The 25,020-nt window shown below is 43.8% G+C and overlaps 1 protein-coding gene across 1 annotated transcript in view; it reads left to right on the plus strand.

Annotated features, from left to right (window-relative positions):
• EXOC4 (exocyst complex component 4) overlaps positions 1-25,020 on the plus strand; it is a 436,574-nt gene that overhangs the window by 69,712 nt on the left and 341,842 nt on the right. Inside the window, exon 7 of the mRNA XM_064703095.1 lies at positions 4,402-4,579. Coding sequence (XP_064559165.1) covers positions 4,402-4,579 — 178 coding nt within the window. The remainder of the gene's footprint in view (positions 1-4,401; positions 4,580-25,020) is intronic.

Below are 25,020 nucleotides of genomic sequence, written 5' to 3' on the forward strand. Positions count from 1 at the left end.
AGACTCCATGCAGCAATGATTTAGAGCCCCTGTGGTTGTACAAGACAGAAATGATTTGTAGAACCTGGCTAGAAAAGCTGCAGATCTGATAACGGCCACTGCTGATCTCATTCTTGTTACTTTGAAAATTTAACTTTCTTTCCCTTCCTTCCTTAATAAGCTTTTCCAGGTAGCTTTGTGCTGCCATCTTTTACATTTGTGTATAAAAATATTGTTAATTGCTCCCAGATTTTTAAACTCCAGATTTTTCTGGTTTGTGATGACTCTCTGGGTGCTCTCTCAGATCCTCAGAGCTCCAGGAAGGGCAGGAGCAGGTTCCAGGTTGCTCCTTGTCCCTGGGGGAAGAAAACTTGGAAAATTCTAGCTGAGCTCAGCCTTAAGTGAACAATTTTAAAGTCTAGAGAAATTCTCTAACATTTTTACATCTCTGTGCTTGAAAGAAGTTTATGGAGAAAAGCTTAACTATAGGAATTGCCACTGCCTTATCCTTAATTAACGGCTCATTAGTCACAGCGTCACATCTAGAAATCCTTATCTGGGGTTGTGGAGGACAAAGTGGCCCAGAAGAGGCTGTGCTGAGTTTCCTTGGGTGCTGCTGCACAAACCTGGGGGGCTCTCCTGAGTTTTGGAAGAGGTTGCACTTTAGAATAACAATGTGGATGGATCCCCACTTGAGGGACGGATTTATGGGACATTTTGGTAAGGAAACGTTACAAATCCAGTCCATGGAGAAATGGGAGACTGACACTTTTTTTTGACGCTTTTTTTGACATTTTTGCTCCTAAATCCTCATGCTTGGATTCCATGTGCCTTTCCCTGCTCATCCATATTATATTGGGACTTTTGCCCTCGTCTCGGGGTTATGAGGTGGCTGTGACAAATTTTCCTGTCACTGCCTGTCCCTGTTCAGCTCAGGCCACTCCCTGCTCCAGCCCCATCCAGGCCAGGCTATCTGATGCAATTTTCAATATTTATTAATAAATATATTTGCAATAGTTATTGATGCAATTTGATGGGTTTTGTCTCATTGCCTGGGTCTCTTTTGGGTCACCTTTCCAAAATGACCTGACAGATTTAAAGGACTTTTAGGGAAACATTACAAACCCAGTCCATGAAGAGATGGGAGACTGACACTTTTGCTCCTAAATCCCCATGCTTGGATTCCATGTGCTTTTCCCTACACATCCATATTATATTTTGAGTTTTGCCCTCATCTCCAGGCTTTGAAATAAACACAGGAATTATGTCCAGGCCACCCCTCTGACCAGGCACAGCCTGAAACACCTGAATTTTCACTCATTCTCAGGTGGCAGCAGTCCCTGGCTGTCACTTCACTCCCATTATTGCCTGGACCATGCAAGTCCCTCCTGGCTGTGTGTCACTGTCCCCAAGACATTTCCTCTCTCTCTGGGTGAAGGGGTTATGGGGTGGCTGTGACAAATTTTCCTGTCACTGCCTGTCCCTGTTCAGCTCAGGGCACTCCCTGCTCCAGCCCCATCCAGGCCAGGCCAACTGTTGCAATTTTCAATATTTATTTCTATATATGTATATTAGCAATATATATTAATATATTAATTTGAAGGGGTTTGTCTCATTGTCTGGGTCTCTTTTGAGTCACCTTCTTTCCAGAATGACCTGACAGATTTTATAGGACTTTTGGGGAAAAGGAAATAAGAGGTGCTGGCTTAGGTGAAAGCAGGGAGATGTGGGAATACAGTGATGAGAATGGAAAATGCACTGGGGTGGCAGCTGCTGACCCTGGATTGTGGATCTGGGGGATTTCATATCCATCAGTCTGGCAGGTGGGAGCAGGGACACACTGGAATTCCCATTCCAGTGCCAGGCTGGGAGAGCTGGGAATGTTCCCTGGAGCAGGGAAGGCTCCAGGGAGAGCTGGGAATGTTCCCCTGGAGCAGGGAAGGCTCCAGGGAGAGCTGGGAATGTTCCCCTGGAGCAGGGAAGGCTCCAGGGAGAGCTGGGAATGTTCCCCTGGAGCAGGGAGGGATCCAGGGAGAGCTGCCAGCACAGGGCAGGGCCTGCAGGGGCTCCAGCAGAGCTGCAGAGGGACTGGGGACAAGGCCTGCAGGGACAGCACCCAGGGAATGGCTCCCACTGCCAGAGGGCAGCCATGGGTGGCATCTTGGCAATGAGCAATTCCTGCCTGGGCTGGCATTGCCAGAGCAGCTGGGGCTGCCCCTGATCCCTGCAGTGCCCAAGGCCAGGCTGGAGCAGCCTGGGATGGTGGGCTTGGAATGGGATGGGCTTGAAGGGCCCTTCCCACCCAAACCATTCTGGCATTTGGGACACTCAGAATCCATCCCCAGGGGTTTTTATGGAAGTTGGGGATGGCAAAGGGAAGGGAGACCCTTCCTGGAGTGCTGAGATTGCCAGTGAAGCCCCCAGAGCCCAAAATTCCTTCCTGGAGAGGAGTCGGGGTGGGGATGGATCCAATGCCAGGCTGGGAGAGCTGGGAATGGAGGGAATTCCCTGGAGAGGGAGCCTGGGCTGGGATTTTGGGAAGGGATTCCCAGAGCAGCTGGGGCTGCCCCTGATCCCTGCAATGGCCAAGGTTGGACACTGGGGCTGGAGCAGCCTGGGATGATCCTGAGGGTGTTCCCAATGCCATTCCCTGTTCCTGGGAGCACTGGGGGTGCTGCAGGAGGAGAGGCAGCAGCTCCTGCTCTGCCCTGGGCTCGCAGCTCCCGCTGGGCAGACAGAGCATGTGGTGGCTCCAAAGCTGCTGCAGGAAATGAGATGGAGCCTGTCTGTCAGAGCTACAAGTGCCTAACATATGGATTTGGGAAGTGTTATCTCCACGTTTTGGTGGGGTTATGTGGGGACTCGAGTTGCTCATTAAACGGCAGGGAGCTCCAGCAGGATTTTGCTGCTCTCCACCAGTAAAAAATGTGATGGTGCTGTATTGTATTTGCAGGGTGCTCCGTGGCAGGGAGGAATGATGAATTTGACTCCATGTTTTTAGAAGGTTAATTTATTATTTTATGATATTATATTATATTAAAGGATGCTAAACTTTACTATACTAAAGAACACAGAAAGGATACAGACAGAAGGCTAAAAAGATAATAATGAAAACTCGTGAGTCCTTCCAGAGTCCCAACACAGCTTGGCCCCAATTGGCCAATGAGTCAAAATAATTCACGTTAAACCAATGAAACAATCACCTGTTGGATAAACAGTCTCCAACCACATTCTAAAGGAGTAAAACACAGGAGAAGCAAATGAGATAATATTGTTTTCATTTTTCTCTGAAGCTTCTCAGCTTCGCAGAAGAATCCTGGGTGAAGGGATTTTTCCAGAAAATGTGAATACCACAGTGCTGCCTCATCACAAACTGTTCAGGACTTTGCAAAGTTGCTTTAATTATGATAATTGGGCAGTAGGAAACTATAGGAACAGGTACAGTGCAGTGCATTTAGATGATGTTATAGCTCTGACAAATAGGAGTAAAACAATATCAGCTATATAGGAGTACAATAGGAGTAAAATCATGGCAAGTGATGAGGGTTCATATTTTAGCTTTCTGTGATTTGAAACCTGCCATATTACTTTAATTAACTCAAAAAGAATTCCTTTTATCCTGGTTCTGTGGGTAAGTTAGTTTTTATTGTCATACTTTTTTCTGGGGGATGAGCAGGTTGTTTCCCTTCCTGTCTGGCCTCTCACAATGGATTTAATATTGTGTTAGTCCAGTTTAATTGCTTTAGAGTTATTACAGGGTTTTGTCTTCTCTGTAGCCCTAAACAGGACATTTTAAAAGTGAGCAATGCTGGGAAAGGAATGAGGAGAAAAATCCTCAGGAATGTTTAGATACCAAACCTGAGCTGAAGTGAGTCCCTGTCACATTCTTATTTTCTGGAAAAATCCCTTCACCCAGGATTCTTCTCTTGGGAAGCTGAGAATCCTCAGAGAAAAAGGAAAACAATATTATCTCATTTGCTTCTCCTGTGTTTTGCTGCTTTGGAATGTGGTTGGAGATTGTTTATCCAACAGGTGATTGTTTCATTGGTTTCTTGTTAATTGTTTTAATTAATGATCAACCACAGTCAGGCTATGTCAGGGCTCTGGAAAGAGTCAGGAGTTGTCATTATTATCTTTTAGCCTTCTGTAAGTATCCTTTCTGTATTCTTTAGTATAATTTAATTTAGTATTCTTTAATATAATATAGTATAATAAAATAATAAAATTAACCTTCTGAGAACATGGAGTCAGATTCATCATTCCTTCCTGCCATGGGGGCACCCCAAAACTACAATATCACAGAGAGGTGACCTCAGCATGTGACAAAACAGGACATGAACCCACAGTGCCCTGTCCCCCTGCCCTGCTGCGAGCCCGTGGAAGGTTCCAGAAGCTGAGCAGAGCTGTTTCTGTGCTTGCCAGGTTGCTGCTGGAGCTGCTGGAGCTGCTCTTTGACAAGTTCAACGCGGTGGCCGCCGCGCACGCCGTGGTGCTGGGCCACCTGCAGCAGACTGTGGCCTCCCCCTGCAGCCAGCACGACGGGGACATCAAGCTCTACGACATGGTGGACGTGTGGGTGAAGATCCAGGATGTCCTGCAGGTAAGGCTCAGGTTTCTGTGGTTGAGATGACCCCCAAGGTATTAAAAGTCTTTTTTCCCAGCCCCACGACTGAAGAAGAAGTCGAGATTCCTTGGTTCTGCTTTTCAAGGTTGTTTATTTTCTCTTATCTGTGACATTCTTTCTCTGACCTGCTGAGGTCTGTCCAGCAGGTTGGGTTGAGGCACAGTCTGTCTTTGGGGTGGTGTGTCTCGGTTTGGAAAGCCAGGTGTCTGCTAAGGAAGGCAGGAGCCTCTCCTGAAATGGAGAATGCAAACCCTCCCCACCCCTCTGAATTGCTGTGAATTTTAAATTAAGGGGTTCTTAGGCAAAAAATATGGGAGCAGGAAATAACTGTGCTTTAATAGGGAAGAAAAAAAAAGGATAAAATAAACAGTACAGTAAAGCAAAACAACACTGACAGAGTCAGAACCCAACCTGACACCCTGTGGGTGTTGGCAGCAGTCCCATTGGAATTGTGGCTCAGCCCTCCTGCAGTGTCAGGGGTGGTTCTGCTGGAGCAGGGATCCTGTAGAGAAGGATGGATTCTTCCTCTGAAGATCCAGTGGAAGAAGAGGCAGCTGCTGTTCCTCTGGGGAATCCAGTGGAGAAGCCGTGCTGGTGTCTCAAAACCTCTGGATTATATCTGGGTAGGAATGCTTGGCTCCTCCCTCTGGGCTCACATCTCCCAATGGGATGCTGTAGTTCTTATCAGCCATGCAGGGACATTCAATAGCTGTTATCAGCAGGTGTCCCCTCCTGAGGGAGGAGTGATTATGGAAGAGATAAGGAAAACTGCCCAGTTGACAAATGACAACTGCCACACAGATGGTAATAGAATACATCTTGCCTTCCAACCTGGAACATGGTGTTGGCTTTTTATACTAAGAACTACCCGTCCTTTATTTACAATAATTTTCCAATACCTATCACCTATGTTAGACAGTCTGTCTCTGCTCTAAACCAATCCAGAAGTGTCACCATCACAGCAGAAGATGGAGGACAAGAAGGAGAAGAAGGCCAGGACATGCCCAGCTTCCTCCATCTTGCCTCTTGAACCCCCATTCTAAACCCCTAAAATTCTACTTTTTCACCCTGTGACAAATTCACTATCATTCTACTCAAACTCTCGTGGCTTGTAACTCCTCACATAAGGTTGGTAATTGTTTCCATGGGCTAAAATCAAAGGCACAGGTGTTTGTGACTCCAAAGTCACAAGGTCTGTGAGCCCCCTGCCAGGGTCTGGAATCACCCAGGGCAGCCAGAGCAATGTCCTGGGTTCTGACAGGGAAGAATCCCTCAGGTGGGCACATTTCTAGCGTGCAGCTATAAGAAATACAAAATAATACCAAAAAAACCCAACATAAAATACAAAAAAAATACAAAACCCCTTCAGAACCATGCCAGAGAATACCTGTCGTGCTCAACACTCAGCAGTGCTGGGATTTAGCTTTGCTATTTTTTGGTAAGTGGCCACATTTACAACAGATTGTAAAACTCCAAAGAGCTTAAATATCAGCAAAAAAAAAAAAATCTCATGGATTCATCCTTATGGTGTTTGGAAAGGTTGATTCCTTTTGCCTACCAAGTGATTTATCAGCAGCTTTCAAAGTGACATTTTTGTTCTGTGTTACCATGTCATGGCTGTCTTATAAAGTGTCACAGCTCTAATGGCTTGTCTTCTGCTGTCATTCTGGCTGGCTTTAGGCAGCTCAGACACTTGCTGCCGGCGTGTTTGCAGCAAATTCTTATTTGATTCTTCCTCTTAGCTGCAAGAGACTAAAGCTGTGCCTTGCTTAGGCTTTATTCAGGTGCTGTGCCTCTCACCCAGGGATCTGAGGCTCTCTCAAGCAGCAGAGCTCTCATCTGTCACATCTCTGTTCTCTCGTTCTTGCTGGGTTGTATGTTTTGTGTTACACTAAACACACGTTTGGTATATTTTTATTTATTTCTTTATTTGGAGATTACCTTTATACATAGTGCACAGATGTGGAACTTCACCTGCTATTGAAGTGAAGGGAGACGACCCATCTTAATTGATCGGCATCGAACTCCGATTTATTGATTCAATCAGTCACTTTTTATAACAGTGTTAATTAAGCTCATACATATTGCAAAATCTGAGCTCATCATAGGTTACAGATTAAACAATGATCTCTCCTTTTGTTTTCAATACCTGTGGTTTGTTATTGAAACCAAGATTTGTGTTCTCACCCTGATATGAAAGGTTCTCAAGGCCTTCATGTTTGTCACTTTTGCTTTCCCATACCTTATCCAAGGACAAGATATTTACTTGTTATTAAAAACAACCTGAGAACTTCTGCTGTTTACATAAATGTGCCTGAGAACTTTTGTTGTTTACAGAAACAGGCTCTGAGAATTGGCTCCTCACAGCTGCCTTTTACTTTTCCATCAGCTGTATATTTTCATGGCCTTTTTTCCTTCAAGCCATGTCTGAGCAAAATTCTCCAACAACCTGCCATGTGATAGAGGAGGTTGTGGCATTCACATTTTCTGGAAAAATCCCTTCACTTAGGATTTTTCTCCTGGGAAGCTGAGAAGCTTCAGAGAAAAAGGAGAACAATATTATCTGATTTACTTTTCTTGTGTTTTGCTTTTTTGGAATGTGTTTAAAAACGGTTTACTGACAGGTGATTGTTTCATTAGAGTTTTGGTGTGAATGTTTTGATTCAATGGCTAATGAGTATTGAGTTGTGTCAGGGCTCTGGAAAGAGAGTAATGAGTTTTCATTATTTTTTTTAACCTTTTATAAGTATCTTTTCTATATTCTTTAGTATAGTTTAGTATAGCATTTTTAATACAATATAGTATCATAAAATAATAAATTAGCCTTCTGAGAGCATGGAGTCAGATTTATCATTCCTTCCTTCCACAAGAATCCCAACAAATACAACAGGAGGTCAAAGGAGTGAGCCTGGCATTATTTACAGGAGGTGGAAGGATTTATGGTGGTCATTCCAGCTCTGGGCTGGTGATGGAAAACGCTCTCTGCCTCCTGCCCTGAGTCACTTTTTCAGTTTTGGGCTGGTTTGTTGCTGTTGCTCTGCAGGATTGTTTGACTGTGCAGTGATTTTTTTTTTTTCCTTACCCAAATATCCCAATGACTTTAAATAGTTGGATATAAGTGTAAGATGTGGGCCTTCAATCCCCTTCACTGACTCCTTACCCACAGATTTGTCTTTCTGGAGGAATTATTATCAGAGGAATCTCCATCCCTTTTCCCTATTTTCTGCCACAAACTTGCAGCTCCTTTCACAGAATTTACAGAATTCACAGAATTTGACAGAATTCACAGAATTCAAGGCCCTGGAGCCCAGCCCAGCCCCTGGCACCCAGTGCCACCTCCAGGCTGGTCAAACACACCCAGGGATGGCGACTGCACCCCCTCCCCGGGCAGCCATTGCAGAACTTTCTCCCCCTTGCTGGAAAAGCTTTTTGCTGCTCTCCAAGCTGGATTTCCCTTGGTGCAGTTTGAGACACTCTTCTTGCAAAGATTTGCTTGGAAATGTCCAGCCAGAGGTTCAGGAGGGGTTTTCTGAACAACAGAAATGTCACAGAACTGAAGTGGGAATAAATAAGGGAAGAATAAAAGGGAAGAATTAAATTTAAGGATATGTGGGATGGGTTTGGGATGGGGAATCTGCAGCCATCTTCCTGTGATCCATGAGGCCCAGAAAAACTTTGAGTTCTGCAGATTTTGCTCCAGAAAGAGAAAAACTTGGAGTAAGACGATTCCCAAGACTGATCCTTCAGTGCAGCAGAACATCAAGGCTGGGTATTCCTGTTTTCTGTGGGAGTTTGGGATGGGTTCAGCCCTGGTGTGTGGTGAAATTTGGAGTGATTTCCACTGGCTGTTCCTGAGCAGCATTGCTGGAACTCAGACCTGTGGAGGTGTGAGCACTCAAAGTGCTTTCTGTGCTGGGCAGACAATGCCTGACCAAGATCTCTGGGAAAAGTGTGCCAAGAAAAACAAAACCAACCCCCTTAGAAAGGTTTCTTTGTTCTTGGCTGCCAGGGGGAGTGAGAAAAGCTTCCAGAAGAGCTTTTATAATGCATAAAAGCAGCACTTTAACATCCATAATCTCTTGCTGGTTTAAGGTAAGAGATGAGCATTGACTGGCATGAAAGGGAGGAAATGCTGCATTTCTTTGTTCAAAATCCTGTTGGTGTTTGTACCTCAGTTCCACTGGAGTGGCTTAAAATATTTTTACCTCAGAGTGTAAGAAAACCTTTGATCCCAAAGCCTAAATTATCTCTAACCTGCTTTTCTGTGTAAGGATAATTTTTGGTGAGGAAATCCTATATATGCAGCAGAGGGAGCAGAAAACTCAGTTTTAAAAGTGTTTAAAGCTGATGGGGGAGGCTGAAAACTTGTGGGAGTGGCGCAGGGAAGTGATGCAATTCCTTCAAATCCCAATGATGCAATTCCTTCAAATGCAAATGATGCAATTCCTTCAAATCCCAATGATGCAATTCCTTCAAATGCAAATGATGCAATTCCTTCAAATCCCAATGAATGGAATTCCTTCAAATGCAAATGATGCAATTCCTTCAAATCCCAATGATGCAATTCCTTCAAATCCTTTAAATTCCTTCAGATGAATGCAATTCCTTCAAATCCCAATGAATGGAATTCCTTCAAATGCAAATGATGCAATTCCTTCAAATCCCAATGAATGGAATTCCTTCAAATGCAAATGATGCAATTCCTACAAATCCCAATGATGCAATTCCTTCAAATCCTTTAAATTCCTTCAGATGAATGCAATTCCTTCAAATCCCAATGATGCAATTCCTTCAAATGCAAGTGATGCAATTCCTATAAATCCCAATGATGCAATTCCTTCAAATCCCAATGAATGGAATTCCTTCAAATCCCAATGAATGGAATTCCCTCAAATGCAAGTGATGCAATTCCTTCAAATCCCAATGGATGGAATTCCTACAAATGCAAATGATGCAATTCCTTCAAATCCCAATGAATGGAATTTAGTCAGCACAGCAGAACAATCTCACACAAGTGGAAATCACAGGGATAATGTTCTGTACCTGTGCATTGTGCATCTCTGCATGTGAAATCCAGGAAAATTCAGGTTACATCTCTCCATGTCTTCACAAAATAACAGGAGCTCGTGGTGGGCAGCAAATTGGGGTTTGTGAGGGAGAGGAGTTGTTGATGCAATTCCTTCAAATCCCAATGAATGGAATTCCTTCAAATCCCAATGAATGGAATTCCCTCAAATGCAAGTGATGCAATTCCTTCAAATGCAAATGAATGGAATTCCTTCAAATCCCAATGAATGGAATTCCCTCAAATGCAAATGATGCAATTCCTTCAAATCCCAATGAATGGAATTCCTACAAATGCAAATGATGCAATTCCTTCAAATCCCAATGGATGGAATTCCTTCAAATCCCAGTGAATGGAATTCCTTCAAATCCCAATGAATACAATTCCTTCAAATCCCAGTGAATGGAATTTAGTCAGCACAGCAGAACAATCTCACACAGTGCAATCTACAGGGATAATGTTCTGTACCTGTGCATTGTGCATCTCTGCATGTGAAATTCAGGAAAATTCAGGTTACATCTCTCCATGTCTTCACAAAATAACAGGAGTCCGTGGTGGGCAGCAAATTGGGGTTTGTGGGGGAGGAGTTGTTTTCTGCAGCTCCTTTTTGGAGCTGAATTTCTGCATTTCTCCCCTAATAACTGCACCAGGCACTCTGGTGTGGTGTGAGAGGTTTCTCAGCATTAAGCAGTGCTGAGGTACAAAACACGCAGATATGAAATATTTTTGACCTTCTTTGAGGATGGAGGAGTAACACAGAACACAGAGTGACCTTTTCCAGTTGGTAGGGGAGTGCTAGAAAACAAACAAACAAACAAAAGCAGTTTTGTCAAAATATTAGAGCAGCCTTGTTCAGGAAAACACCATTTGAAGTTATTTCCTTGTCTCACACCCACATAGCCCTTGGTCATGTTGTTCCATCAGTGAGAGAAGAGGGAAATTTGTTTAAATTTTAACTTAAATTTGGCATTTTGAGTGGAGCTAATTGAGCTCTGTCACTGACATATTTTATGAAAATTCCTTTTGCCAGGATTTTTTCTCCTGAGAGGCTGAGAAGCTTCAGCTTCTCCATGTTTGCTGCAGAGGGACTGGGGACAAGGCCTGCAGGGACAGCACCCAGGGAATGGCTCCCACTGCCAGAGGGCAGCCATGGGTGGCATCTTGGCAATGAGCAATTCCTGCCTGGGCTGGCATTGCCAGAGCAGCTGGGGCTGCCCCTGATCCCTGCAGTGCCCAAGGCCAGGCTGGAGCAGCCTGGGATGGTGGGCTTGGAATGGGATGGGCTTGAAGGGCCCTTCCCACCCAAACCATTCTGGCATTTGGGACACTCAGAATCCATCCCCAGGGATTTTTATGAAAAATGGGGATGGCAAAGAGACGAGAAGGGAAGGGAGACCCTTCATGGTTTGCTGAGATTCCAAGTGAATCCCCTGGGTCCATGAATGTCTTGGAGAGGAGATGGATCCAAAGTCAGCCTGGGAGAGCTGGGAATGTTCCCCTGGAGCAGGGAAGGCTCCAGGGAGAGCTGGGAATGTTCCCCTGGAGCAGGGAAGGCTCCAGGGAGAGCTGCCAGCACAGGGCAGGGCCTGCAGGGGCTCCAGGAGAGCTGCAGAGGGACTGGGGACAAGGCCTGCAGGGACAGCACCCAGGGAATGCTGCACGACCCTGCTGCAGAAGAAGCCACCAGTGACTTGTCCTGTTGGGGACATGACCAGGTAACAGCTCAGGCTGGAGCTGTTTGCCTCCAAGGAAGAGATCTTCACTCCTTTCTTAGTGCTGAATTTGTAGTTGATGATTGTCAATTTTTGGGGGTCTATATTTTTCTCCCTCCCACAGAAGAGAGGGAAATTCACACCTATTTTCTCTGGGACATAAATCTTTAGCAGGCTCTCTGGTGAGCTGTCTGCTGAGAAGACACTGACAATTAATATGTTCCTTTTTTGGGGTTTTTTCTGTCTAATGCTTTCCTGTGTTTTCCAAAATTGGTGTCATTTAGCAGCCCAAACATTGCTGAAACCATAAGGAAACCGGGGAGGGAGGAACTGAAGCCTCCTCTCTGCCCACACACTCCTGTTGTGCTGCTGCAGAGCCGGGGACAGCAGACACTGAGCCTGGAGAAACCTCTCCTAAGGATGCTCCACCATCCCCACATCCTTCCTTATTCAAAGGAATGGCATTTGAGGGAGGGAGCAGGGAAATTAAAGCATTTTGTGCCTCACACCTGGTCATGGAGCTGGGCAGTGATCTTGCAGAAAAGCTGCATTTAAATTGCATTTGCTGGGTCACACTTGGCCAGGAGTGCTGGGAGAGCATTTGGAGATGAATTTCATGGCTCTGCTGTGGGAATCTGAGTAGTTGTCTGGTTTTTAAGGGGATTAATGGCATAAAATCCTGGTTCCCTTGGGCACCCAGGTGAGTTCAGTTCTGAGCTGGAACAGAGGCTGGGCAGAGTTCCAGAATAAATCAGGGATTTATTCACAGGATCTCCTCCATGGATGCACCTTGGGCAGCACCAGAGCCCAGCCAGGGCTGCACCCAAGATGACCCAAAACGGCCCCAAAATGCACGAGCGCTCCCGGGGTCTCTCCCTGGGATCAGTTCTGCTCCATTTGCCCCTTGCAGTTCATTGTCCCATTCCAGCTTCAGCCCAGGCAGTCCCACCCTGCTTGTTTTTCTCTCTGCAGCCCACGGGGTTTGTGCTCCTGGGCTGGGATTTGGGGCATTTGTTGTGGTATTTGCTGGGTGCCCAGGATGAAGGAGGAAATGATGAATCTGACTCTGTGTTCTCAGAAGGATAATTTATTATTTTTTGATATTATTTGAAAGTATACTGTACTAAATTTTAATAAAGAATAGAGAAAGGATACAGACAGAAGGCTGAAAGATAATAATGAAAACTCGTGACTCTTTCCAGAGTCTCAACACCGCTTGGCACTGATTGGTCATTAAGTCAAAACAATTCACATGAAACCAATGAAACAATCACCTGTTGGATAAACAATCTCCAACCACATTCCAAAGCAGCAAAACACAGGAGAAGCAAATGAGATAATATTGTTTTCGTTTTTCTCTGAGGCTTCTCAGCTTCCCAGGAGAAGAAATCCTGGCAAAGGGACCTTTCCAGAAAATATGACAGTGACAATTTGGTCCCCAGCTGGAGCAGGAATTGTTTTGTCTCCCTGCTCTGTGCACACAGCTCACCATCCCATAATGTGAGGCTCAGACCCACACACTAAAGCAGCACAGAATGTGGAAAATATAAAAGCTAAACCTGAGGCATCATTTCCACTTCACACAAGATCTGATTTCAACAAATAGCCAAGAAAACAGAATTTTTACAGAATCATAGAATGGGTGATTTTGGCACACGTTTCTAAGTTTTGAGCCTTCTCTGCTCCAGGCTGTCCGATGTGCTCCAGGTGTGGCCTCTGCACTCCCCCAAATTCCTGCTGCCTTCTCCCTCAGCTTCTGAACCATCCCAGCCTTGGGTTGGTGCCTTGAGAAGGCTGAGCTAGGGCAGAGGCTGGGTAGAGTTCCAGAATAAAGCAGGGATTTATTCACAGGATCTCCTCCAGTGTTTTGTCTCCCTGCTCTGTGCACAGAGCTCACCATCCCATAATATGAAGCCCAGACCCACACACTAAAGCAGCACAGAATGTGAAAAATATAAAAGCAAAACCCTGAGGCATCAGGGCAGCCTCAGTTCCTCGGTGGGAAAGGTGTGGAGAGGTTTCAGCTCCATCCCACCTGTGCCATCCCTCTGTTCCTTTCCCCAGCCCAGATGTTCTCCTTGCTCTGGTAGGATTCTCCTGTAAAATCAGGAATCTGATTTGAAGGAGCTGATTTGGCCAAGGTTTGCCTTTTCTGCTCTCTCAGGTCCCTGAACTGTGCAGGGCTGGCACAGGAGCAGGGAGGGAGGGAAGGCACCATGGAAAAGGGAAGGAAAAGGATTTTTCCTGGCAGGGGAAGGGTTTTTCTGCCAGCTGATGCTGCTCCCTGGAGCTGCTCATGGAAAACCCAAGTGGTTTTTGCTGGGTGGCTCAGCACAGGTATAAACCTTTGCATTTAAAAGCATGTTTGTGCCACAGTTGGTGCTCAGAAAGTCAAATCAGCTCTTTGCATGAGAGCTGTTAATGCGCCATAAATCCTGGCCGCAGTGCCAGAGCAATCTCTGGAATTGCTGCAAGTTCACCAGGTGATGGTTTGAACCCACAGCAGTTATTTTGCACAAAGTGGCTCCACAGATATTTAATGGCTTTGTGGTCACCCTCCAAATAATGGGCCTGACAATCTTTGTGGTTCTTTTTAAATGGTCTGAAGTGGAGCTGCTGCCCTTGGACTGGTTTGGCTCGTTAATGCTCATCTCCTTGAGAGAGCGTTGGTCATAAAAGGGATTTGTGTGCAGCTTTAAAAAACAAACACAGCTTCACTCAGGCTCCAGCAGGAGACAGCGAGGAGGGAGAATTCCACCCCTCAGAATGCTGATATTTAAAAATGGAATTTAAATAATTAGAGTAGGTCACTTGATGCTTTTCCCTCCTCCCCTGTTATTTGACATGAGCTCAGCACATGCAGGAATAAATCCAGCAGGGTGTTACAGTGTTTTCTGCAAATATGTGCTGCTAAGAACATGAGAATTTCTGGGGAAATTCATGGCCTAGGAAAAGTTTCATCTTTCTGGATCTAGAAAAGGACGAGTTGATTTTGCAGGAAGGTATTTTTTTAAATTTTGGCCTTCCAGGAAGGTTTGTAATGTCCTGATCCATCCCCCTATTAAAATGTTTTGTAGCTTTGCTCCAATTTACCTAAAAAATTCAAGTCTTTTTGCAATTTCAAACAGCAAAAAAATTGGTAATTTTGTTAAGCTCTTAAGAAGATGCACTTGGAATTTGGGATGGTGGAAATGACCTGGATAAAGGTGAAAAAATGTGTTAGGAAGTGCAGAGAAATATCATGGAATCAATTGCAATAGCAATGGCATCCTGGCCTTTTAAAAACAGAGAATATGAAGTAGAAATGCCCCAGATTGATGTGTTTTCTCTTTGACACGATGATCCTGGCTGAGCTCTGCTCAAAACGAACTGAATTATGTGGTAACAGGTACCTGGATGAGCTCCAGAGCTGAGCTGGCTGCAGACATTGGATTCTTTTCTTTCCCAGGATGGCCCTTGGTGACCAAGCTGTGCCGTTTTTGATTTTATATTCTATTAGCAGGGTGAAAAAGCAGAATTTTTCTCCCATACTCCTGCATTAACAGCTTTTGTTTGGACACTTCTTATCCTGGAGCTGTTGATCCAATGCATTTCACAAACACCAACATTTATGCTGAAGTTCAAAGAAATCAAGCCCAGAATAAAAATTATGTGTTTGAACAATGCACAGAAATTATTTGTTTGAACAGTCACTTGTGCAGCTCATTGCAGAGGAGGTCAATGGGCTTTGGGGAAAATTTAAAAAATATTTACTCCTTTAATGAAATATTTGCAAGTTTATGAGCAAGGAAAAAAAAATTCATCATTTTTGTTCCATGCTGTAGAGCATCAGGTTTCTCTGAACTTCACTGAAGGTGGATTTTCCTTTTAATTGTTACTCACATTTAGTTTTATTATAGTTTTAAAGGGTTTTTAGAGTTTATGCCTAAATATTCATGCAACTCAACCCATGTGAGTTCAAAGCAACTTCAGCTCTGCTGAAGGTGCTGAAAAAGGTGCCCAAATTCTTGGAGAGAGAAATAATTTCCAAAAGCTGTTTGGTGGAGTTGTGAAAGTCAAAGTCAGCTCTGCTGGGTGTTAGGCTGAGAGGAAAAGGTTGGGAAAGCAGGAGAGGGAATGACACATTCCCTACTTTGATATTTGGCAGTTGGCACAAAACCTGTGCCTTGTGAACCCTGGGCCATCATTAAATCCTTTTTAATTGATACAACTTGAGAACACAGAGTTTTTTCCAGCTTTTTTTTTCCCCAGTGATGCCACTTGGAAGCTTTGCTTTCTCAAGTTGGAAATTCTCTGACAAGGACTGAGAGGGGTGTGAAGTGACCATCACACCTGATGAGACTCTGTGATTCCAACAGGAACACAAGTTTTGGAAATAAAGGATGCACAATTCCCACCCTGTACAGGGCTTGTTAGCCTTCATCTTCCTGGAGGTGATAAATATTGGGATGATGTGGAAAAAAATGGAAATTCTGCTGCAGATTTGCACCATATCTTTTATTTTCACCATTTTTGAACAGATTTGTCAGCTCTGGTGTGGATTTTTTTCCCCCTCTGTTTTCTGTCAGTGTCTGCTGCACTTCATCCCTGCTGTCAGCTGGAATTAGGAGGTGCTACAAGGAGTTCATCAGCATTTGTGGACATGTTTTATGGGACTATAAACCTCTCTTTGGATGTGCTGAGCTCACACTTGTCCCTGTGTGAGTGCTTTTAAAGGCAGTGACCGGTTCTGATGCCTTGAGAAGGCTGAGCTAGGACAGAGGCTGGGCAGAGTTCCAGAACAAAGCAGGGATTTATTCACAGGATCTCCTCCATGGATGCACCTTGGGCAGCACCAGAGCCCAGCCAGGGCTGCACCCAAGATTTTGGGACAATGGATTTCTTGGATTTCAGCTGCTTCCCTTCCCTCTTCTTGCCTGCAGTCTCTGAGTTCAGTGCCAGCAAAGCCAGGCAGCTCCTCCAGTGCCTTGGGAGGTTTGTCCTTCATTCCTGGGGTGTTTTTCCACCTCCATCCCTGGTGGTTCCATGGGGGACGTGTCCTGCTGTGCTCTGGGAATGGGGAGCAGCTCCTGGCAGAGCCCTCAGCTCCCTGCCAGCAGAATGTTGGGAATTTTGGGGCTTTTATCCTCTGCTGATCCTTGAGAATCTGACCCAGAGCAGAGGTTGGGCAGAGTTCCAGAATAAAGCAGGGATTTATTCACAGGATCTCCTCCATGGATGCACCTTGGGCAGCACCAGAGCCCAGCCAGGGCTGCACCCAAGATGACCCAAAATGGCCCCAAAATGCACGAGCGCTCCCGGGGTCTCTCCCTGGGATCAGTTCTGCTCCATTTGCCCCTTGCAGTTCATTGTCCCATCCCAGCTTCAGCCCAGGCAGTCCCACCCTGCTTGTTTTTCTCTCTGCAGCCCACGGGGTTTGTGCTCCTGGGCTGAGATTTGGGGCATTTGTTGTGGTATTTGCTGGGTGCCCAGGATGAAGGAGGAAATGATGAATCTGACTCTGTGTTCTCAGAAGGCTAATTTGTTATTTTATGATATTATATTAAAGAATACTATACTAAAACTATACTAAAGGATACAGACAGAAGGCTGAAAGATAATAATGGAAACTCGTGGCTCTTTCCAGAGCCCCAACACAGCTTGGCTCTGATTGGCCAAAGAGTGAAAACAATTCACCTGAAACCAATGGAACAATCACCTGTTGGATAAACAATCTCCAACCACATTCCAAAGCAGCAAAACCCAGGAGAAGCAAATGAGATAATATTGTTTTCCTTTTTCTCTGAGGCTTCCCAGGAGAAGAAATCCTGGCAAAGGGATTTTTCCACAAAATATGACAGTGACAATTTTCCTTGGTCCTCGGCTGGAGCAGGAATTGTTTTGTCTCCCTGCTCTGTGCACAGAGCTCTCCATCCCATAATATGAAGCTCAGACCCACACACTAAAGCAGCACAGAATGGGAAAAATAGAAAAGCCAAACCTGAGGCATCAGTTCCGTTCCCAGCACCATCAAACCACTGTGAAAGGAAAAAACCAAAAACTCCTCGTGTCCTCCCTGCAGGATTCCTTCTCTGAGGGATCCATGCAGGCAGATTCCTGCAGATGGGAGAGAGGAGTTGATCTCCAAGGAAAATGTTTGGAAATTGAAATTCCTTGGAAAGCTTTTTTGGGTCTTTGTTTACTGGCAGAGACCAAGGAATTGTGGCTGTGGCTGTGCCCTGGTTGAAGCTGGGAGCTGGAATCTGGTTAAAAAACAACAGTGGTGCATTGTTAATCCGTATTTTCCAGTCAGAAAAGCTGCACTCCCTCTGCTTTGCATTGGCTTGGGAAAAAACCCAAAATATTAAAGGAGAGAAGGAAAAATCCCTGTGTGCTCCATTCTGTGGGCCCAGTGCTTTTACTGAGTGGAGCTTTGCCCTTTATTTTTAGTGCTCCAGAGCCCTGGAATGTCACTGATCACTTCTTGCCACAGCTCCTGTGGGTGAAATGTTATTTTCCAGTGGAAAATGTGGTGGTGGTGGTGCCCACTATTCCCAGTGCAGCACTGACTGAGGGGCCCTGCAAAGTGCTATAAAATTAATTCTCAATGTGTTAACTCAGAACTTGCTTTTCTGCAGTTTCTGGTGAGCCACCCTATGAATTTCTGTGATGGATGAGGTTTTCCAAAAAGAGCCAAAGGCATTTAGGATCTAACTCCCTTGGCAATCTAGTGGGAATTGGACAACTAATTACTTTGGATTCTTTGGAAAATCCCAGATCTAATTTTATATTATAATAACATGATTTTAAAGGAAGGTAAACCTCCAAGAAAAATAACATTTGGTGTGATTTTTTTCCTTTTTTTACTAGACATTAGAGCTGTTTTTTCTGACCAGTTCTCCTGTGTTGAAGCTCCTTTGGAAAAGGCTTGGAGCAGGAGGTTGGATGGATGGGCTGGTGCTGCCTTTTCCAAGGGCTGACCTGTGCTGAAAACTGAGATGAAAACTCTTGTCTGATGCACTCCAATTGCACAGAGGTTAATTGTGTCATTAATTTCCTCTCCTGGGCTCAAACAGTTGGAATTTGCTGCCCGTGACAGGGAGAATAATCCAAATTAAGTTACACCTCCCAGCAGGTCACTAAATAAATAAATCAGAGCTGTCCCTTCAGTGGAATAGCCAGGATCTGTCTGGTTTTACTGACAAAGGACGCTGGAACAGCACAGAATTATCTGGGACACAGGAAAGGGATGATCTCACTTTATTGCAGTGATTTGGTGCTCATTCCCTCGCTGCTTAATCAGGGTGGTGCCCTCCTAGAAAAAACTGCATTTTCCAGCCCCCTTTCCTGCCAGAGTGATAAATGATGGTGCCTCTGGATTGTTCCTCTCCTGATGATTTGCTTTCATTCACGAGGGTGACTTTCCCTCAGAGCCCATTGGGGTCCTAAGGTGGGAAAAAATGAAAAAAATGAAGATGTTCCCAGAGATTTCTGTGCATGTGACAGCTGTGGTGGAGAATGGCCCCAAAACTTTGTGATCTCTCAGGAAAAGTGATGCTGATTCCTTCCTCTTACATAAAAATAATAAAAAAATATAAACATAAAAAAATTCATCAATCAATGTAGACCTAACTATAATAATGACTTTAAACTTAATTTTTTTTAATTACAACCTTCTTTTTACCTCAAACTACTTCAAAACAACCTTCAAACAATCAAATCAACTGAGTTATTAACTAAATAAACAATCTCATACCATTTCTCTCATATTAAACAATTTATTAATTAGTACTCAAAATACAAAACATACAACTCTCCAAAACAAAACAATTAATTTTCTTTTATCAATACATAAACTTTAATAAATATATTATATATATATTTACAATATATATATAACTTACAACATGTATTGTAATTATATATTATAAATATATATAAATATAGCATATTTAATATTTAATATTAAATATTTTATATAAAATATAATATATAATATACAATATATTTTATTGTATACATTATATAAATAATATATATTATATTTAAAATATACTATATATACACAATGTATATATATTTACAAAAACTTTAAAAATATATTATATAAACCTTCCCAGTAATTCAATATCTATACATAAAATCATACAACAATTACAAAAAAATAGAACCAAACTCAGACCCTGCATTGCAGGGGACTGCAGCTCTCCCACAGAACATTTTTCTTTTTAGTGGGACCAGTTTTAAAGTGTGGATTTGTGAGATTTTTCATCTCTGCCAAGCCCACTCTGATTTTTCAGTGTCCCAACTGCCTTGCAGTGCTCACAGGACTCTTGGGCATTTACAAAACAGAGATTTGAAAGTATTTTTTAAGAAATTTTCACTTTTGCTGTCACACTCAAGAGGAACAGTGGGAAAAACCCAAAGATTCCAGAGGATGGCACATTTGTGAAAATTACTGGGAAAATAATTTCCAGTGCATGGTGAGCTTTTGGTTCTTCAAACAAGCCAAAACCCTGTAAAACATCACCCTGCAAGCAAAACTTGAGCGTCCTGATCCAGGGATTTAAAAGAAAAATTAAAAAGCAATTACATTGATTGTAATTGGTTACATTTATTGTAATTGGTTACAATTACAATTGTAATTGTAATTATAACCAATTTTTAGTGGGGAGTGGGATTGAAGGAGAGAGAATTCCATCCCTGCCTTCAGGTGTGGCTCAGGACTGGGCTGCCACACCAGCAACTCCTTCATTTACCTGGAGCAGCAGAACTGTGACTCTTTGTTAATTATTAATTTATCATTTTCAGATTTAGTCTTTTGGAGCTGTTTGGAAGGATGAGGGAGTTGGAACTGGATTATTTTAAGGTCCCTTCCCAGCCTTTTCAGTGGTTTTGTGATCTTTGTGCAACAGGCACCTGAGTGCATCTGGGTTTATGCAGATCAGAGGATGTGATTTGCAGGAATTTGTACAGTCAGCCTTCCCTTAATGGCAACCTGTGTGATTCCTTGAATTCTCTGAGGTCGCAGGTTGTTGAAAGCAGGTTAGAATTTGATCCTGCTATTCCCAAATCCCTCTTTCCTCAGCAATGATTCTTTCAGCATAATGTTCTTTGGTTTTAATATTCTTCAGAGACTGAGTTTGAGCTGTGTTCTTTGTTTCTTGTGCCTCATTTCTGCTGGTTTGCTTCTGCTCCCTTTGCTTTCTCTCTTGGCTGTGTTTTCTGAGAGCCAGCCAGATGTTAATCTGAATTTTAGCGCTGATTGTGTGCTCTGTGGATGTTAATCTGAATTTTAGCGCTGATTGTGTGCTCTGTGCTCCCACAGCAGCAGCAGAACGATTTTGGGTGCTCACAGCCCACCCAAACACCCTTGGACATTGACTTGGATGAAAATCCCAAATCAAACAGGGATTGAAGGGAATTCTGCAGGTTGAGATTTTATGAGATTTATCCCCAAGGTCACTAAAATGTGCTCTGCCTTTCCAGGAATCTTTATTGGATGGGTCATTCCTCGTGTGCTGCTCAGCCCCCTGGGAGGTGCCAGCCTTGGCATTTTCCGGGAGTGCTTTTTTAAGGCCAGGAGTTCAAACTGAAGGTTTGCTCAAACATTCTTCCCTTTTTACATTTCGTTTTGCTGCGAGCTATAAAATTACCCATTTCCTTAAAGATCAACTTGAGGGTTCACAGATTAATTGATGGTCTAAAAGCAGCCTCCTGTGATATTTCCTCATGGCCTGTGTAGGATTATTGTGTGATCTGGCAGGGAATTGTTCTTTTGGATGCATAATTTTGTGCTGTATTCATGATCCTGAGGGCTTTTGGCTTTATTTTGAAAGGTGCTGTGGAAGGAATGTGAATCCCTTTGACATTTCCAAGCTCCAGCCCCCTCAAAATTGTAACTCAGTGTCTGCTGAAGGAGTAGATGCTGGCAAACAGGAGCAGCACAGTGAGCAAACACATCCAGGGCAGGGCAGTACAGTTAAATTTAGGGAGAATTCAGCAATTTGGATTTTTTATTTTCTATTTGAGGAACAGACAGGAGGCTCTTCCACACCTCCACCTTCCCTGTCCTCCAGTGTCCGTGAATTCCTGAAAAAATGTTTATCTTTCCAAAATTCTTTATCTTTCCGTTGTAGTCCTGTCTGAGATATTGTGAAGGCAAAACTTCCTGAGGGTGTGGAGAGTATTTAAAATACCTTTGTGAGCAGAGAGCTGAAACTTTTGGAGTTTTTTGGGTGGCATTATCTGCTCAGAAAGGCTCTGCATGATATTGAAAGAGCTGCCCAGTAAAAATGTGGCTGCAGGGGTTGTTGGTCCTTTTAAGATTCACAGTGCCATGTTTGGGTATTTGGGGATTTTGTGCTAATGTGGCATTAAGGAACAAAAAAAAAAAAGCAATGGCTTTTCTATTGTAGGGGAAAAATTGATCTTTTGATCAATTTTGTGAGCAGAGAACTGAAACTTTTGGAGTTTTTGGGTGTCTGCTTGAAAAGGCTCTGCATGATATTGAAAGAGCTGCCCAGTAAAAATGTGATTACAGGGGTTGTTGGTCCTTTTAAGCTTCACAGTGCCATTTTTTGGGGGTTTTTGGGATGTTGTGCTAATGTGGCATTAAGGAACAAAAAAAGAAGCAATGGCTTTTCTATTGTAAGGAAAAATTGATCTTTTTTGGGGCTGTAATTGATTTGTATTTTCAGGGTTTTTTGCCTTGCTAAATAGCCTGGCTGTGTCAAAATAACCCCAGGCCCAGCACCTCGGGAGGATCCTGATGATGTTGGCATTTCTGCACCTGCTTAATTTGGGTTTGCAAGGGAGGCCAGTGAGGCTGCCTGGGAGACTTCACTGCAGAGATGTGCTGGCTTGGCACAACAGAGCCCCTGCGCTTTAATGAATGTGAAATCATTTCCACCTCGTATTTGCTGAACCTCAGCTTATTTCTGCACTCCTGAAAATGGCTCATTAATTGCTGGGAGCCTGACCATCCCTTTGGAGCAAAGAAGTTGGGGCCAAATTAGAGTTTTTCTTAAGCAGAGCTGACTTGTTCCTTTAGAGCGGCCCTGGGTAGTTGTGTTTGTTTTAAAGGAGACTTCGGGTTGAAAACATTAAATTTTTTTGTTTTATCTGCCTCATTTTGTATCTGAATTTTTACAGAATCATAAATTGGATGATTTTGGTAAGTTTTGAGCCTTCTCTGCTCCAGGCTGTCCCTTGTGCTGACTGCTCCAGGTGTGGCCTCTGCACTCACCCAAATTCCTGCTGCCTTTTCCCTCAGCTTCTGAACCATCCCAGCCTTGGGTTGGTGCCTTGTAAATCTGACCCAGAACAGAGTTCCAGAATAAAGCAGGGATTTATTCACAGGATCTCCTCCATGGCTGCACCTTGGGCAGCACCAGAGCCCAGCCAGGGCTGCACTCAAAATGACCCAAAATGGCCCCAAAATGCACGAGCGCTCCCGGGGTCTCTCCCTGGGATCAGTTCTGCTCCATTTGCCCCTTGCAGTTCATTGTCCCATTCCAGCTTCAGCCCAGGCAGTCCCACCCTTGTTGCCTTCTGATACAAGGCAGGCCCCCTGGTTTTAGGAAGCAGCACGGCGACCCCCTTCCTCAGGGTCGCTCGGGCCTAAGAAACACGCGGACACCAATATGGTGGAGGATCAAAGGCCTTTATTCTCTCTTCTCATGACGTTTTATAGTCCAGGGGGCTTCTACATCAGGTGAGGGTCTGTCCTTACCATCTATGGTTAGTAGGGAATGGAAAGTTACTGGAGCAAGTGGAAAGTTACTGGCATCTGGTTCAGGGGGCTACATTCCTATGTTAATTTTCTTATCTAAGGGGGCAGGGGCCCTGTCTTCCCGTAACATCATGAGATCTTCCGAACGCCAGGCCCTACCTGCTACACACCCTGCTTGTTTTTCTCTCTGCAGCCCACGGGGTTTGTGCTCCTGGGCTGAGATTTGGGGCATTTGTTGTGGTGTTTGCTGGGTGCCCAGGATGAAGGAGGAAATGATGAATCTGACTCTGTGTTCTCAGAAGGATAATTTATTATTTTGTGATATTATATTATAGAATGCTATTACTAAACTATACTAAAGAAAACAGAAAGGATACAGACAGAAGGCTTAACAAGGTAATAATGAAAACTCGTGACTCCTTCCAGAGCCCTGACACAGTCTGACCATGGTTGGTCATTAAGTCAAAACAATTGACATGGAACCAATGAAACAATCACCTGTTGGATAAACAATCTCCAACCACATTCCAAAGCAGCAAAACCCAGGAGAAGCAAATGAGATAATATTGTTTTCCTTTTTCTCTGAGGCTTCCCAGGAGAAGAAATCCTGGTGAAGGGATTTTCCAGAAAATATGACAGTGACAATTTGTCCTTGGTGCCCAGCTGGAGCAGGAATTGTTTTGTCTCCCTGCTCTGTGCACAGAGCTCACCATCCCATAATATGAAGCTCAGACCCACACACTAAAGCAGCACAGAATGGGAAAAATATAAAAGCTAAACCTGAGGCATCAGATTAGGATCTCTTTAGCTGGGATAATCTGTTCATATTTTAGTGATTTCCCTTTCCATGTCGCTGCTGTGTTTCACTGGAGGGTGAGGTTCTCCTCTATAAATACATAAATTTAAAATACAATTTGTACAACTTGATGCTGCTGCTTTCCTGCACAGATTGAAAACATCCTGGATTTAAATCTTATTTTCTTTGGATGCTGTAATATCCTCTCAGATCCTTGTTCTCCTGTGATCTGGTTGATGGAACAAGCTGGGTTAATTTGAAGTGGATGTTCAGGATCTGTTCCCTGCTTGCCTGGTGTGTTTTCCTCATTCCCCAAATTCCCATTTTCCCTGAATTTCCTGCTCTGCTCCTTCCTTTCTGCTGCATTATTGTCTGTGATACTTCCTATTGATTGTGTGTGTTGGGGATGATTTTCTCTGCTGAGCACAGTTGTGAGGAATTGGAACTCATTTGTTCAGAGGAGAGTTTGGGCTCCCTAAGATGGAGAAAATTGTTGAAAATCTCTTCTGCAGCCTGATTTGAGGAGGTTTGATACTCTTGTTAGGAGCGTTGTCATTTTATTAAAGCCACTTGGTGCATTTTCTGTCCCTTTGGATGGCTTTGTTTTCAGCCAGCAGGAAAAGCTTTTTCATTTAAGTTTAAAAAAACTTATAAATTAAATTTCATATTCCAATTTGGGGCTCTCCAAACTTTTTACTGAGAGTAAAAAACAACAAAAAAAAATCTATTTAGTCACTATCAGATCAATCTTGTGGGGACTTGAGGGAAAAAGAGCATTTTGAGGTGGAGAGAGATTTATTTCCAATATTGCCCTGCAAGTTGTGAATTGTTGAGAGGAGTGAATAATCCACGTGCCATAATCTGTCAGAATTGGAACAGCTCCTTGCAAAATGTTCTATTTCCAGGACTGAGCCAAGAGTTTAGAAATCACCTGTTCCTATCTGATGTTAGAGCTGGGTTTTACTGAATTTTTAGGGTTTTCAGGGAGGTTTGATCTGTGGGATGGGGAGCTCTGGCCCTGATCCAGAGGAGGAATTAATGGGATGGGCTGATGGAGGGCTGAGGGCTCTGCTGGCTCCTGGCAGATAAATAAAAAATTATTTATTTCTATAAATAATAATTTCTAGAAAT

This window comes from Zonotrichia leucophrys, chromosome 1A (genome assembly GCF_028769735.1).
Source record: "Zonotrichia leucophrys gambelii isolate GWCS_2022_RI chromosome 1A, RI_Zleu_2.0, whole genome shotgun sequence".
In the NCBI taxonomy this organism is placed as follows: Eukaryota; Metazoa; Chordata; class Aves; order Passeriformes; family Passerellidae; genus Zonotrichia; species Zonotrichia leucophrys.